Source organism: Felis catus, chromosome E1 (genome assembly GCF_018350175.1).
Source record: "Felis catus isolate Fca126 chromosome E1, F.catus_Fca126_mat1.0, whole genome shotgun sequence".
NCBI lineage: Eukaryota > Metazoa > Chordata > Mammalia > Carnivora > Felidae > Felis > Felis catus.
The window spans coordinates 19,617,616-19,634,155 of record NC_058381.1 but is presented as its reverse complement, the minus strand read 5'-3'; the positions used below and the strand labels follow the sequence as shown (position 1 = coordinate 19,634,155).

General features: G+C 56.8%; 1 protein-coding gene across 3 annotated transcripts in view; it reads right to left on the bottom strand.

Moving 5' to 3' along the window:
* Window positions 1-1,813: 1,813 nt before the first annotated feature.
* The window catches only part of RAB11FIP4 (RAB11 family interacting protein 4), a 120,752-nt gene continuing 106,025 nt past the window's right edge, over window positions 1,814-16,540 (bottom strand). For all 3 annotated transcript variants that reach the window (XM_003996530.6, XM_011288972.4, XM_045044143.1), the window contains 12 exons: window positions 14,808-15,037; window positions 12,323-12,517; window positions 11,641-11,775; window positions 11,259-11,294; window positions 9,970-10,069; window positions 9,600-9,703; window positions 8,278-8,418; window positions 6,776-6,857; window positions 6,153-6,290; window positions 5,911-6,069; window positions 4,729-4,872; window positions 1,814-3,551 (listed from right to left, as the gene is read on the bottom strand). In XM_003996530.6, the coding sequence (XP_003996579.1) occupies window positions 3,435-3,551; window positions 4,729-4,872; window positions 5,911-6,069; window positions 6,153-6,290; window positions 6,776-6,857; window positions 8,278-8,418; window positions 9,600-9,703; window positions 9,970-10,069; window positions 11,259-11,294; window positions 11,641-11,775; window positions 12,323-12,517; window positions 14,808-15,037 (1,581 nt within the window). In that variant the 3' untranslated portion in view covers window positions 1,814-3,434. The remainder of the gene's footprint in view (window positions 3,552-4,728; window positions 4,873-5,910; window positions 6,070-6,152; window positions 6,291-6,775; window positions 6,858-8,277; window positions 8,419-9,599; window positions 9,704-9,969; window positions 10,070-11,258; window positions 11,295-11,640; window positions 11,776-12,322; window positions 12,518-14,807; window positions 15,038-16,540) is intronic.

The window sequence follows — 16,540 nt, the reverse complement described above, 5'->3', positions numbered from 1 at the left end:
ACTGTATGCTGAGTGTAGAGCCTGCCTAAGATTCTCTCGTTCTCTCCCTCTGCCCCTCTCCCCTGCTCTCTCTAATAAAAAACATAATAATTTGTGTAACTTGGCCAATTCAAAGTTAAAAAAAATTTTTTCTCTATTAGAACTTTATTTCTTATACTTCCCCACAGAATAAGGCCTAGCTAAGCCAGAGAGTACCTCCTTTTCTATTAGATACTGTATATAACCCTCACTTGCCGATTCGGCAAATTTTGTCTGGTTTCCAACTGAATGTAAGGATAGCCAACTGCCGAGTAAAATGCGAATCTGTTGCAGAAACCCCTCTCCACGCCCCCGCAACCCCTCCAAACTTTGGACAAGTTACTACGAATCCCTACTTGGTAAGGTGGCCGGGTTCAGCGAAAACAAAAAACAAAACCCACATAGGGGCACCCAGTTAAATTACAATCAGCTGGGGAGTTGTTCAAACGTTCCGATGCCTCGGCAGCCACGCTCCACACCAACGAAGTCAGAACCTCTGTGGATTCCACCCCGTTATCAGAATTTTAAAACTCTCTCCATTTTAAGTATGTTCCAGGCATTGCAGGGAACACACTTCTCCTACGAGTTCTGTTTTGTTTGCCTGAAATGCACACTGGGCTGGGCACCGTGCATGCTACCTAGCAGCCCCCCCCCCCCCCATACGGAGAGACAGAAGAGTGTAACGCTCTACCAGACCACACACAAAGTAGGGGGAAACACTGGAAGGGGGCAGGGTCTGCCCCGTGGTGCCTCGCAGGGCCCATGGGGCTGGGACCCTAGGGGCATGTGCCCCCCTCAGGCGAGCTTTCAAGCAGGGAAGAGCAGTTAAAGACGCTACATGATCGTTGAGAGGCAATTAGACGGTCTGGGTTTTATGAGACGTACTCGGGCTGAAGATGGTTGGATTTAACTCGAGACCTGGGTTACGTGGAGTTTAGTCTCATTTTAAAGTCCGCCCTTTTTCCAGAGACCCCAGGCACAGCACCAGGTCCCTTGGGGCCTTTCAGACTCAGGCCGCTCCCATGGCGCCCCCTTCAGGGAGGAGGTGGCAGAATGTTGCTGGCAGACCGCTTTTTCCGACCCTTTACACCAAGGCAGAAATTCCTTCCCGCCTAGTGACCGTGTGACTGTGTAACCCAGGCCTCTGGGCCCTTCTTTGGAATTCCAGATCAAAGCAGCTAAAGAGCATATAAAGTTTTACATATAAAATGCTCATCCCTGGGGCGAGTCTCCCACAGCCCAGGACCTTGGTCTGGCTGGCCTCTGTAGGACTCCTCCTGGTGTCAAATCCAGACCAAAGCCAAGTCCTGATACGTCTTCTTTTCTTTCCTTTAATTAGGGGCCATTAGCAAATTCTCAAGAGACTCGCTCCTCATGCCTTCTTTCCACTGCTGCTGCTTCTCAGACCCCCGGAGGAGCCCAAGGAGACCAGCACCCTCGGGGGTCGAGAGACTCCCTGCCCTAGTCTTCCTGCGGCGGGTGACCCCCAAAGGCCTGGATCAGACCAACGCAGCCCCGTTATCTGCAGCAGGAAACAAACCCCACACGTATGCTTCAAAAGAAATCACAAAATCCAACAGAAGCAAAAGTTGACTGGAATGGAATGAAGATGGGTGGTGGCCACAGCCCTGCCTTCGTGAACAGGGAACATACATCCCAAGTCCCCGATCCCCTCTTCACCCTCTCCTGCCCCCGCTTCTCTGCATACACCCCTTCTTGCCCCTCCCCAACATGCCTGAACTTTCCTTCTTACACTAGAATTGCTGAAGAAAACAAACTGCAGGGGAAAAAAAAAACCAAGAGCATACATGTTTATATATGTGTGGATTAACGAAACGAATCACAAGCCATATAAAACTGCGACAAACTGGAAAACTCAAAGTACCAGCCGCCTACAACAAAAGATCACGTTAAAAATCCAGAGAGAGAGAAGGAAAAAAAAAAATCCAGAGAGAGAATTTCCACCATGTGTCACAAGGACGGAGGCCGAAGGCTTCCCTGCGATCTCCCCACCCGTGTCGCTCACCAGCACACCTCTCCTGGCTGAGGACTGAATAGGAGAGTTTCCAAAAGGCGGGACGCGGGGGCCTCGCTACCCAGCTGAGTCAAGCCCAGAGCTCAGAATCCCAAACTCCAAACCCGAGGCCTGCCATCACCGGGTTGTGTGGAGAACAGGAGCAGGTAAGCAAGGCCCACTCCCCGCCTGCGGACCGTCCATCCATGCTTCTCGTGAAATGCAGCCCACGGGGAGGGAACAGACTGGGATGGGACCACGCTCCTCCCTGGAACTAAGGGCTTTGTCACCCAATGCCAACTCGTGCCTTAGACACCCCTGGCCCCCACTCCCCACCCCCTTTTATTCCCTTCATTTTACACTCAAGTTAAATACCGCTCATTTTTCATGGTCTTAACAATAAAACAGAAAGAGGGGCGCCTGGGTGGCTCAGTCAGTTGAGCGTCCAACTCTTGATTTCAGCTCAGGTCACGATCCCTGGGTTGTGGGATTGAGCCTGGCGTCGGGCTCCATGCTGAGTGTGGAGCCTTGATTCATTCTCTCTCTCTCTCTCTCTTTCTCTGCCCTCACCCCACCCTCGACCCTGCGCCTCTCCCCGACTCGCACTCTCTCTCTAAAATAAAAACCAAAAAACAACCAAGCCAGAAAGGAAGAGGCAGGCAGGCAGGCAGGGATGGGGAAATGTACAGGAAACCTCCCAAATACCAAGAGCTTCTCAAACGAAGGCTGCCCCATGCCAGCTCTCCTGCAAGTCTGAGTCCTCGGGACACCCCATGCACAGGCATCACAGGGGCTGCTGGCCAGGGAGGGGCTCTGGGAGGGCCCCTTCCTCCTCTCTGAGCCTGAGCACCTAGGCTTGAAAGGTGGCCAAAGAGGCTGGGGAGGATGTGGCCGTTAGGCATTCGAACCCCTGGGAAAGACCATAATTTTGCTCCCACTCCCAGAGGGAACAGAGGTGGGGTGAAAAGAGCCTGTCTCACTAGAGCATCTTTAAATCCTTATCCCCAGAGGTAGAATCATTTTCATCCAGTACCTGAAACACAGTCTTCCAGTTCTTGTTATTACAGTAACTCCTGATAGCAGACCTTGCCCCTCCCACCCTCCAGGACCATCCGCTCTCGCAAGGGGACTGCAAAGTGCACGGGCAGTAACTGTGCAGATGACCCTCACAGCCCCACGCTCACCCCTTGCTGTGTGAGCGGCTTCCCCACATACGCATCAGTACACAGGACATGGTGGCCAGAGATGTTTACAGTGTGTGTGTGTGTGTGTGTGTGTGTGTGTGTGTGTGTATGTGTGTGTGTGGCCTGGCTTGGGCCGCATCCTCAAGTGGGGTCTGCGCCTTGGTCCCAGGGTCCAGGGCTGGGAGGGTCCCGAGGCCGCTCTGCAGCCAGCCCTCGTCTCAGTGTTTGATCTCAAGGATGGAGGGGTTGTGGTCCAGGATGGCAAGGATAATCTTGTCCATGTACTGCCTCAGCCGGAAGTTGATCTCCTCCTGCTCCTTCAGGGCTTCCATGAGCTGGGGGGAACGGGAGAGGCAGGTCAGAGGCCGGGCCCGGGCTGGAGTGCAGGTGGAACCCGGATCCCCAGCTTGTGAAGAGCCAGGGCCCGGGACAGAGGGGCTTGGGACACCTGGGCAAGGCAGGCCCCCAGACCAACCTCAGCACTTGGGTGCCAGAAACCAGCGAGAGCAGTGACAGCTCACGGTAAGGTGTGTGAGATATGCTGATGCCCAGGCCCCGCCCCCAGGGATTCTGATCCAACTGGTCTGTGGAGGGACCCGAGTATGAGCAACCGCTCGGTACAGGCTGAAAACACCGGCTAAAGGCATTTGCAATCAAGAATGACATCCAGAGTCCCAGGGCCCTAAGACTTGTAAGGCTTCTAGCTGTTTCCTCTACCTGAAACGGTCCCCTCACCACCCCGACCCTGCCATTGCCCCTGTGCAGGTCCATTCCCGATGTGTCCTTTAGGTCACTGAAATGCCACCTCTGCCCTCAGACTGGAGGCTGGTAACCAGCTCACCTGGGAGTCCCCCGAGGCTAGGGGTCAGCACTTAGCTCTGTGTCCTAAGCACAGGATAAAGGGTTCAGTGACTGTCTTACGATTCATGTTCAAATGTAACCAGGGTATTTTGGAGGCCTGATCTTTTAGAAGCACACCCTGGTGTGGGGTGGTGGGGCAGAACGGACTTTGGTTCTGGAGACCTGGGTCCTTCTCCCTCCACAAGTTGGGTGATCTTGTGTCCTAGCCTCCCAATCTGTAACATGGAAATGTCCAGGAAGCCTTTGAGTTGTCAGAAGATGAAGACACACTACACTCAGGTGCTCAAGAGACGCTAGTGTCTTTCCCCTCTTGGCTTGAGGCAGAGGGGTTCTAGCTTCTCCTGCACTACGGGCTGACAGAGACATGTTGATCAGCCGGCCATTTCGGCATGTTTCTGGTAGAGCAAAGACTCAAACTCCACTCTGTTCCCAGAGCTTCCTCCCCAGCACACGCAGGAAGTCAGAACTGCTCTAACTCCCTCACCACTCTGCACGGTCACTCAGGTGGCTGCAGACGGGGACCCTCACAGGCCCTGGTCTGCTTCCCCTGCTCGGGGTAGCCTGGGACTTCTCATCCCAGCACACGGGTGCGGGACAGGACTTGCAGAGGAGCGGCCGAGGCTCCCAAGCAAGAATGAGAGGGCACATTACCTCATCGCGAGAGGCCGTGTCTATTTCTGCGGCCAGAGACTGGGCTTTGGTCTGGGTGGCAAAGAGGTTCTTTGCTTCATAGAGGCTGAGGCTCAAGATCTGTCCATTCAAGTCGTCATTCTGGTCCCGCAGCTTATGATTCTCCTGTGGAGTGGGACAAAGGCAACGTCAGCTGCCAGAAGCATCCAGAACCCAGCAGAACCCATTTCTTGGCATTCACGGTCTCCTGACCGCCACCGGGACCCTCCTCTCAGGTGTGTGTCAGGCCAGCTCAAAGACACCCATAGCCGATGTGGCCTCTGCCAGGCTTCGGGGGAAGGGCTGGGTCCTGGGAGGTCACGGGGTCCTGAGGAAGAGTTATGGGCCCACTCAGGGGAACGAAGTTTCCAGATAAGGGCAGGGCTCCTGGCCACGCTTTCCTCCCTGGGGTGAGTGAGCCAGAAGAGGAGCTCCTGATACTTTGGGGTCTCCGGGCTGCAAGGCTGGATCCAGTCTCCTCCCGTAGCGAGGTTCAGGAATCCTGCTCTGTGGGAACTCTTCCTGAGTACAGGTGGCCTCACAGGGCCCTGCCCAGACCCCACGTGCCAGTACCACGTGCTAGCTTTTGCCTAAAGTCTCCTAACTAACCGCACACCTGGGACTTGGTGCCCTCATGCAGGAGAAAGGGCTGGGGTTTTCGGATCGCTGTGGGATGCTGGTGAAGCCAGCAGGAGCAGACTTTCTAGAGCCGTTTCCCACCCCCGAATGTCAGGCTGGGCTGAACAGGGGGCTTCACTCACCATCACACCCTCCCTTGGTCCCTGCCCCTCCTGATCCCACTTCCCCCAACTCCCCCATCGTGGGAGTGCTCCCGGGAACCATTTGAAATGGAACCTTGGGATCCGGGTCTGCTTCTGGGAGGACCCAACACAGCAGACCCTCATCCATGGCTGGATAGTCTCCTCCTCCACTCCATCGGCAAGGACAGCAGAGTGGGGTCTGCTTCTTTGTGTGGACTCCAAGGAGAGACCCCGGGATCCGCATCAAGTGTGGCCTAGAGGTGAGCTGCCTTGCCTGAGCTGTGGGGTGGGGACGGGCAGCCCCACCGGGCAGGGACGTTGAGAGGAGCAGACAGGAAGGGGTGTGGGAAGGTGCCGCTGCAGCTTGGGGCCCCATGCGGGAGACCCGTCCGGCGGGGCCCACCTGCTTGAGCCGCTTGACCTCATGCTCCAGCTCCACCTCGCGGGCCCTGGCGTTGAACTCGCCCAGGCCAGAGGACGAGCTGCGCCCCCGGCCTGGCCGCTCGCAGTCCAGCTTGTACATCTGCAGGTGCTCTAGCTCCTTCCGCAAGTCCTCGATGAGCTGCATGGGGGAGGGGCTGGTTGGCGGGAGCGCGGCCACGGGAGGGAGCCCCGGTGCCCGGTGCCCTCCGGCCTGGGACCCACCTCCTGCGTCGCCTCCCGTTCCTTTTGGAACTCAAGGCGGTTCTGCCGCAGCTTGTCCGTCACGCGCTTGTACAGGTCCGTCTCATCTTTGAGCCGCAGGCTGGTGTCCTCCAGCCGGTCACACATGCGCTGCCGCTCCTGGATCGGGGGACTGGGTCAGGGAGGACGGTGCCCAGAGAGGCTCGCTACACCCCAGGGACGTCGGGGGGCTCCGGGTCAGCCACCTGGACAGGCGGGCAGTCCGACCAGCCCCCCCTGAACACAGCCCTCGAGTCACGGCTTAAAGAAACAGCCGGGTCCCTTAGGATTCTAGAAACACGGGCCTCTGAAGCCCTTCGATGGTGCCAGATGAAACCTGAATCAAAGGTGCGGCCAAACAAAAGCTAACCTCCTTCTCTCTTTTTTATTATTACTTCCCCCCATTATATAAAAAATTATATTCGCTGTAAAAAAAGTTTGGAAAACCAGAAACATAGCAAGACAAATTACTATTCATATTTTATTTTGTTGTTGTTGTTGTTGTTAGGGCAAACTAGCAACTAGAGGCCTTTGTGGCCAACACCGCCTCTGTGGCTTCAGCTCAAGATCGGAGTCTGAGGGACACTCCTAGGCCTGCTGCTCACCTCATCCAGCTTCTCTGTTTGTGACTTGAGCCGGGTCACTGTTGTTCTGAGCTCGGTGTTTTCCTCCTCTAACTGCTGCACCCTGGGAAAAGGAGAAAGACAAACATGTCAGAAACGGAGGTTATCTTACAACGGATGGACAGTCTACGGCGATTCTCTGCTTCCTGGAGGAGGGAAGATACCAGAAAGCAAGAGAGAGAGAGAGAGAATATGACAAGTTGTTCCAGATGGGTAATACAGCTTCGAGCTTCCTGTCATCCAAGGCAAACTGGGAAGGACACCGAATTACCATCCTTCTGTTTGTGATAAAAGGAAACACTCATTTATGAATAAGAACATAGGATTCTTTTTCACATGCGTCCTTAGAGCCTGAAACAACACGGAGGACGTTTTTCTGCTAAACAAAGAGAAGGTCCTCCTGTGGCTGGTGGTGGCAGGTCCCTCCCGCTTGGAAAGCAATGACAGCGTTTGCTTTTCTTTCTCCCCCCAGCGTCTCTCCCAGGCTCTTCGCTCGGCCCTCCCCGCAGCTGCCTGTGACATCCACAGGTCATCGTCCTCTGTGTTAGTGTCCAGAGGGGGCTGTCCTAACAGGATCCCATGAGGAGACACAGCCCAGGTACCTAGGTCGTTTTAAATGACCTGAGAAGAGGGCAGGTGAGTTGGGCTGTCAGTGGCACCGGAACAGCACAGGGTCATTTCTGCCACCGATTCCTGCCGAACATTCCCTCTCCTTCACACTTGTTACTTCCTTCCTAGAGTGATGGCTCCACTGCTCTCTCTGCCAGGGGCCTAGGTAGCTTCCCAGTGGCCTCCCTGGCCTGGGTCATTAGGGAGGGCAGCCCTGGGACACCACAGTCTTCACCTGTGTGTACTGTTCTGATGTGCAGCAACCCACCTGCCTTCACGGTCATTCTGTGGGGCTGGGAGGGAGGACTGACAGATGGGGAAACTGAGGCCCAGAAAATGACACAGGATGTCCAAAGTCCTGGAGCTAAAGGGTCAGCAACCCAGATTCCCAGGTCAATACTCCTCTCCCTACCGGCCTCGGGTTCCAGCAGCTATACCTGCGGCCCAGAAGCCCAAAAGAAACCGGGCCCGGCTTTTCCATTTACGTTGGCCCCAGGGGCCCAGGGTCGGTGCACCCAGGTGTTCAAGGTCAAGGAGACTCTGACAGCAGGGGGAGCTCCGAGCCCGGACATTAGAGCCAACCCAGGAATAGGGGCAAGACCACAGTTTTTTAACCTATCCTCTTGTTGACAGACTTGTGAGCTGTCTCCAGTTGTACCTAGTAGAAATAATGCTACCAGAAGGTTCTTTTATATACTTTTATATCCCAGCAAGCATGTCCAGGTGTTCAGGTATCAAGAGGAGAACTGTTACAACAGGGGGCTTTTCTTCAGGCTGTTTTCCGATCCATACCACGGGGACGGTGCCTGTCCCACGGGCCTGGACCCGGAGTGGAGGGCGCCCCCGAGGCGGCCCCGTCCCCAGCAGGCGCCCACCTGGTGTTGAGCAGCTCGATCTCCGTGCTCTTCTCTCTCTCCAGCTTGCCGTAGGCCTCGCGGTGCCGCCGCGCCTCCTCCTCCAGGGCCTGCTCGGCCATGGTCTCCTGATCTTTCACCATCTCCTCCAGCTCGTGCACCCTGAGGAGACAGAGGGGGGCGCGCCCCAGTCCAGGGCCAGCTCTTTTGGTGTCTTCCCGCCCCGCCCCCGCCCCTGGCTACGGGAGGCCCCGAGACCCTGGCTCCGTCGTAGCCCTGCTGCGGGAAGTGGCGATGTGTTTGCCAGACCTGTGGGTCAGCAGCTTCCCTGACGGATGAATGCGGATGCCACAGCACGTAAGGAGACGTGTGCGAGCCACGCACGCCACGGGGCGAGGGTGGGGAGGGGGGCGCCTGGCGGTCGGCCCAGAGGGGAGCGAGGCTGCACGGAGAAGGCGGCATTCCCAGCCAGGCGCGGGGAGGGACGGCAGGCCTCGGCACGGCTGCGTGAAGCAGCCCCCGGGCCTTGGCTTCTCTTCCCGCTCTCCTCCTCCCTGGTCCCTACCCCTCTGACCAGTAATTCAGCTACTGGGCACCTTGACTCCAAAACCACGCATGTCCATGGATAGGGGCCCTGAACATTCAAGACCCAGGAAGGGGCCAGGTCCCACCGGGCACGCTCTAACCCTACCACTGGCAGCCTAGCTGGCCTAACAGTCTGGGCACATTTCACTGGGAACAGTCCCTCCAGGAGGCTACCCTTCTGGGGTGTTCCAGAACCCATCTGTGGGCCTTACACGGTTGAGGGCCAGACCCTGGGCGGGGATCAGTTTACCAAATCTCATGCCACCCTGTGAGGACAACTACATGCTGCATGCACTACCTCACTGCAGTCAGGGTCAGCGGGCCCCCATCGGGAGGAGGGGCAGCGATGCCCGGACCCTTCCGCTAGCAGCACGTGCGAGCCCGACTCACACCAGCGTCTCTCTCTGCGGAGCCTGTCCCCAGAAACGGGGTGGGGGGCGGGGGGGGTGTCAGACTCTCATCAGTGTAGGACAGAGAAATACGGGAGTGGATCCCATCTCCTGCCTTACACCCACCCTGGGGCTGCAGACATGGGGGTCAAGGTCAAGCTCCGACCTGTTTCTGAGTCCCCAGAGACCAGTCTTCCTGTGCATCCTGCATGGGCACAGCCATGTAGCAAGGGGCTGAGACATCACAGCCTCTCGGAGAGGAAGGACAAGATGTGCAGTTCACCTCCCCCAGCTTTTCTCAGGGCCCTCCCCGAGCCCGTTCCCGAGTCACGGCCGGGGCCTCAGCCCCCCAGCCCCCCAGCCCCCGACCTGTGCACGAGCTGTGTGTTCTCCTGCTTCAGCTTGCTCTTCAGGTCCCCATTGGTCAGGCTGTCATTCTCCAGTTCTGTCACTTTTTTTTCCAGGAAGCTCACCTGCAAGAGGGAGGCAGAGGTGGGGGTGGAGGAAACCTCGGAGTCCACAGGACCGAGAAGCTAGAGACCGTGGGACAGAAGCCATGTTTGGTGAGCGTGAGGGTCCCCAAGCGTACGTGTCTGCATTATCGGGGCCACCTACCCCCAACTCCTGGGCAAGGACAGGGTCTCTGTCTCCCGAGTCCCCAGATAGCTGCTGGGGGCTCCCCACGACCCCCGGGGAGCACGCACACATTAAGCCTGTCCTCCACCCACTCAGGACCCACCTTCTCCGTGATGTCGTTGTCACAGGAGTCAATGCTGTCTCGGAACAGGTCCTCAGTGCTACCGTCACTGCTACTAAAGTTGCTGCTGTGCATGAGCTGCCTGCGGGGGACGGGGGGAGGGGGGAGGTAGCTGCAGAGGCCGGCCCTCCAGGGCCTGGGGTCCACACTGGGCTATGGGCTGAGAGCACCCAGTATCTTGGGGAGAAGGCCAGGGACCCCTCCAAGGAGGCTGTCCTCACCCAGTCAGGGGAGAAGAGTTGCCTGACCTCTGAACTCAAGAGGTCACCCAGCTCAGAGGCCAGCGGATGGGCCGCTACACCCCTCCAGAGTCCCTGGCAATCCATCACGGCTCTGGCCTGCTGCCTCAGCACCCTTTTCATGCCGGTGTTCGAGCCAGTAACTACCCAGTGACCAGAGTGGGCACATGAGCCCCCCACCACCTCCCTCCAGCTGCAAAACCAGCCACTGCAGGTAGACTGGCTCCACGGTCCTGGCAGAGGGTCCTGGCCTCCTGAGGCCACCCAGCAAGACTCAATTCCTCCACCAAACGGGCTCCCGATGCATCTCTGGGACCCTGGGAACGGGAAGGAGACCCACCCAGACTGTGCAGGGCAGGGGGTTGGGTGGGTCTGCAAATGGGTAAAGACTTGCCGGAGGCAAACCCAGCTACCACGGTGAGGCTCCCCCTTCCCGCTCCCTGCTGGGCAGCAGCCAGGTCTCTACCCAGGGCCTGTCCCGTCCCATTCCTGCTCTCGAGCCAGAGTCTGGGCGCTTGCTGGCAGCTCCCACGGCCCTGGGAGTGGAGCCGGGCCAGCGTGCACGAGAACCTGGATCCCGAGATCCAGAGCGGGAGCCTGGAAGTCCCAGGAAGTTAGCTGGGAGGATTTAACCCGGAGCAAAGTGACCAGCTCCACCGGGGCACACTCGTGCCCAGTCTCGGTCAGCGGGATCCCCAGGATCTGCTGGCACAGCTGCCGGCTCCAGGGTGCGGGGCAGGGCACCAACAGCCGTGAGACGCGCCGGGTCTCTCGGGGCCTCCCTGGTGCACCTGCCTGGAGCGGAAACAGCTAAGGGTTTGGAGAGGCCGACTGCTCCACTGCCACAAGGGGCAAGGGCGGCCCCTCCCTGTCAGAAGTAGAGGTCTGGTTGCTCTGCCTGCACTCCTGGGGGTCTCTGTTTCCCTCTGTGCATCGGGCACGCGCAGGGCACCGGGCACTGGCTGGGTCTGGGCTGCCCGCATGGAAAGGGAGACAGTATTCCACCCCTCCTCCCAAGGTGGGGGGTCTTACCGTCCAAAGGCCGTGCTAGAGATCTTCCGGTTAGGGCTGCAGGGGTGGGGGTGCAGTAGGGAGAGGGAGAGAGAAAACAGTCATTGAACAGAGGGGGCTCTAGTCCACTCCTTATTCTGCCTTGGCTGCAAGATACCAGTAGGTGCACTACAGGGCTTTGTCCCGCCCACTGCAGGGAATTCACTAATCAGCTCGGTCCTCAGCAGAAGCACCCTGAGTTTCCTCTTGCAGAAAAACGCAAGCTCCCTAAGATCCCACCCTGACAGGGCCCTCACTTGCCAAGACAGAGTGGGGCCGCCTTGCCTGCCGCTTCCCCCTCTGGACCCACCCCCCACCCCCAGCCCTGGCCGCCCATCCCTCTGCTGGGTCCCGGGGGCCTCACCTGTTGGCCTTCAGGTTTTTCAGTCGGGCTTCCAGGTCATTCAGCAGGTTGATCTTCTTACAGCACTGAGAGCAGTAAACATCCAGCAATTCGCTGTTGTAGGCGTGCCGCATTTTCCTGGGTGTCTGCCCCGCACTGATCCGGGAGACAGAAATCAACCTCTGCTGTCCATTCTGGTGCCCTACCCCATCCTTACTTGACTGGGTTCCCCAATGCCGGGGAACCTTTTGTGTGTGCGCTTAGGGGCAGAGGGAGTGGAAATACAGCAACAGATCCTCCCTCCCTCGATACTCTCAGAGGAAAGGCCAATGAACAGTACCCATTTCACAGACAAGGCGATGGAGAGCTAACGTCAGAGTGAGTAATGACTAGGTGTGGGGGAAGGTATCACAGTAGGTCACCTAGAAGGACCCTTCGACACCGAGGCTCTAGGAAGCAAGACAGCACACACCCCTGAGTCTGCAGCCTCCCAGGTGGGCTAATTCTGTTTCTTCCCCAAGCCAGAAGGAGGCGGGAGGAATTCTAGAACCTCCAATCAGGGTGCCAAGGCAGCACCCCCAAGCTCCAGGAGCAGATCCCAGGGAGCTTAGGACTCTGCCCTCTGACCCGCCCTGGGATGAGGTTTGGTTGGTCCGGCCGCTTTTCCCGGGCCCCAAATTGCCATTCCAGACCACAGGGCCACCTGGAAGACACTGAAGATCCCAGGTCCGAGTAAACGTTGGTCCTGGTCTCGTCATCGGGGCAGGGGCTGCTGGGGGCACAGTCCACGTCGTCCCCCTCGCCATAGTCTTCAAACTGCTCCTCGTTGCTGATAAGCGAGGTGGTGGAGTGTGTGGAGAGGTCCGACGTGGTCACGGATGGGGCGTGGCCCAGGGACCTGGGTGTTACAGAAGGGCTGTCTGTTAACACAGCCCCGTCCACAGCCCGTGCCGGGGAAACCAACCAGCCTTCCTGGAGGCCAACTGGTGCCACAGAGATCAGAAGCCCGAGTGTGCGCTTTCTGACCCGGCAAGGGCACTTTGGGGACCTCAGCCTAAGGGAAGTGTCTCACCACAGAAACACTTTCTGCACAAGAGATGCGCAAACCGATGCTTCTCTACAGCAACAAGACATTGCTTACAGCTGAATGGTTTCCCTACATCAAATTAGAATAAGTTATAGTAAGTCATAGTATATGGGGCCTCCTGGGTGGCTTAGTCGGTTAAGCGTCCCACTTTGGCTCGGGTCACGATCTCACGGTTTGGGAATTTGAGCCCTGCGAGCCTGCTTCAGATTCTGTGTCTCCCTCTCTCTCTGCTCCTTCCCTGTTCATGCTCTGTCTCTGTCTCTCAAAAAATAAACAAGTGTTAAAAAAAATTTTTTTTAAGTTATAGTAGACGTATAATATAAAATTATATATTCTATATTGCTAATATTAGCTAATTAAATGATTAAGTTACAGTTGTAAAATTATAATATATATTAGTAAGTATCAAATTATGGGTTATCTAATTGTTGAAAGGTCTGCAAAAAATACTAGCAATAATATGGGAAAAACTAATATAAAGTCGGACATAAAATTTAAATACAGAAAGGAAAGGTTGATACAAAATAAGGAAAAGTAGGACATAAAAGTATTTACATGGTAAGAGAGCTTGGGTTTGGGTGGTGGGACTGTAAGTGAGTTACTCCCCCCCCCCCGCCATTCTTCCTTTCCTACCTTTTCCAAGCTCTGTTTAATTGGCTTGCATTCTAGTAAGAAATGGAAGTTTTTTGTTTTTGTTTTTTAATTTTTAACGTTTATTTATTTTTGAGACAGAGAGAGACAGAGCATGAACAGGGGAGGGTCAGAGAGAGAGGGAGACACAGAATTGGAAGCAGGCTCCAGGCTCTGAGCCATCAGCCCAGAGCCTGACGCGGGGCTCGAACTCACGGACCGCGAGATCGTGACCTGAGCCGAAGTCGGACGCTGAACCGACTGAGCCACCCAGGCGCCCCTGGAAGTTTTAAAATAAGTAACAACGAGCTACTAGATGAGGCGCTTCTCCCAGTTTATAGAAGGGACTCACCGCAGAGAACATGGGTCGGAGACCCTAGGCCTCTCATGGGTGACCCACGGTGTGGCCTGTGACAGTGTCCAGGGCTGGCTGAGCCCCGTCCACAACCTGAGAACCGAGCACTGCTTGTCACCTGCCGAAACAGGTCTTCCCGTCAGTGGTTGTGAGGCCAGGTCTACGTATCGCTACTCAGAAATGAGGGTTTCTCTGACGTACTGAGCCTCTGAGCTCAAAACTGGGCAACTTGAACTGGGGACAAGAAGCAGGGAAGTGGGTAAGGCCGTAATTCTCCCACAGTGCCCTTGAGCAGTCCTGGTCTCTGAGAATCACAGTGTTGACGACAGGGCACTAACGAGCAAGTCTGCTGGTACCGCCACCCTGTTGTTGAACTCACTCATCTGCCCTAAGGCTCCTCAGCACCTTGGGATGGATTCATCACATTCCAGATCTTTCTCCTATACATTCTGTTAAGACCCTCAGCGTCCCCTGCCGGCCACCCTCTGGCGACTGGTCCCAAAGAACAATGTGTACGATCAAGTGGCAAATGGTCAGCCAAAAGGACAACGGGTCTGTGGTCCCTGACCAGCTGTCCTTGGTGGCTGGTCACAGTACGGCTGTCACACTGCTCCCAGGAAGCAAAATGGATGAACTACTCCAAAGACCCCACCGAGAACAGCCTGACTCCCAGAGCCACTGGAGCCTGAGAAGCTCTGTGCCCTGCGAAAATGTATAGGAAATTGCTTTTTTTTTTCGAAGGTCAAAAATGATTAAGAATTGACAATTTCATATGGTTCAACTGATACTAGAACCCCTCTCCTCCCTCTCCAAATCTCTGGGCTGGCCATGACCACCACCTTCCTGTATGTGGCGCTCCAGACAGTTTTGTTTTTTGTTTTGTTTTTTTTTAATTTTTTTAACGTTTATTTATTTTGGAGACAGAGAGAGACAATGAACAGGGGAGGGGCAGAGAGAGAGGGAGACACAGAATCGGAAGCAGGCTCCAGGCTCTGAGCCATCAGCCCAGAGCCCGACGCAGGGCTCGAACTCACGGACCGCGAGATCGTGACCCGGCTGAAGTCGGACGTTTAACCGACTGCGCCACCCAGGCGCCCCCAGACAGTTTTAACTCACTTGTCCTCCGGCAGGAACAGGCCCCCGAGACCTCCGTCCTTCTCCTCGGCAGGACTCCCAACCGACCCCTCCAGGCTCTGCATGCTCTCCATGGGGCTGTCCATGTCTGACTCCGGGGGGCCCTCGGGTGGGGCCAGCGTCATAGCCTCCTCCTCGTCCTCGGGAAAGAAGCTGGGGTCCCTGGGGAGGAGCTCGCCATCAGCAAAGGTAGGGCCTGGCACCTCGCTGCCCTGGGAAAGACAGAGGACAAAGTGAGTGAGGCTGGCTCCCCGGGGGGCTCAGTGTGCCTCATCAGACCGCGAGGATGTCGGCAGGGCCAGGGATGGCAGGGACTGGGACACAGGCAGGTCCAGACCTCAGGTCCTTGAGAATAAGAATACCCGGCAGGTGATTCATCTTGGGCCTCTCACAGCAGCTGCCTCATGAGAGCCCAGTGAGGAGCCAGCACCACCAGGGACAGCCATCCGTGGAGAAGAGCCACAGCTGGGCTGGCTACGTTGCTCAGGACACCTGGACAGCTTGCTCATCGGGGTCCCCATCACAGCCTGCACAAGGAGCCAGATGGCTTCGTGACTGAGTTAAGGACACAGCCACAATGAATGGGTACCAAGAACGACGACCCCGACCTAGCGGAGTTTGATGCAGCGGGGTAGAGGGATATCCACGCACCACGGAACCTGCCCTCCAGGACTCTGGGCACATCAGATCACCTCCATGAACCTCGCTTCTCTCGGTAAACTGAGAATGACCGTGGAATCCTACAGGATCACTGTGTCACGGGGTAGGACCTCAACGTGGCACCAGCCGGGGAAGGACAGCGTGCCTTGGCCCTGCCACAGCCGTGCTGAGGAGCAAGGACACAAAGCCCTTCAGTTCCGAGCAGGGGTGGGTCCCCCGTGCCTAGCACACCGCCCAGCACCACGCCAGCACGAGATAAAGACCCGCCTGAACTTTTGCCAAAATCACCTTCTAGGTTATGAGCTCTGGCTCCGTTCTGAGAGGCAGCGCTCCGCAAACCACCCTCGGGGCTGCCGCCTCTGAGGGGGCACTGCTTCCACCTGCTCCTGTCCGAGAGGTCAAACTGCTCCCAAGGATCTTCCGCGTGGCCCGCGTTGAAGGCGCTCCCTGCGGCCGCGGGACTGCAGCCAGGGGAACGGTAACAGAGGCTGTGAAAAGCCCCCGGGCACCTCAGACAAGAACAGGATTGGGGACATCCAAGGAAGGTGGTCAGCGGCAGGCTTGGCTGTGCCCACTGAGAAGTGTGCCGTCACCTGCTGCTGTAGACACCCTGGCCCAAGAATAGATGGCAGTTAATGAGCCGGGCTCCCGCCTGTCCCAGGACTCGGGCGGAGCACCGGCTGCACTAATAAAGCCGGCACCAGGCAGGCAGGCCCCCCTGGCTGTGGAGGCCGAGGGGCTGCGTCATTAAAACTACCCTCGTGTTCACACGGCCCTTTCCACCTGAATGTCACCAACCCAATCCCACAGGGCTCCCGACCGCGTCGGATCCTGCATCCGAAGCAAGCTCTCCGTCCGCAAGCCCGAGGCTGCATCCCAACAGAAACAAAGGGAAGCCAACGTATCCCGAGCAGCCACCAAGTTCCGGAGGCAGAGCGGACAGTGAATACGTAATCTTATCTGGGCTTAGGACAGCTCTTCAGGATAGCGATTCTTAGCCCCACTTTACTAACGAGGACATGGAGGCTCAGAGAGTCACCTGCCAGGAGTCTTCT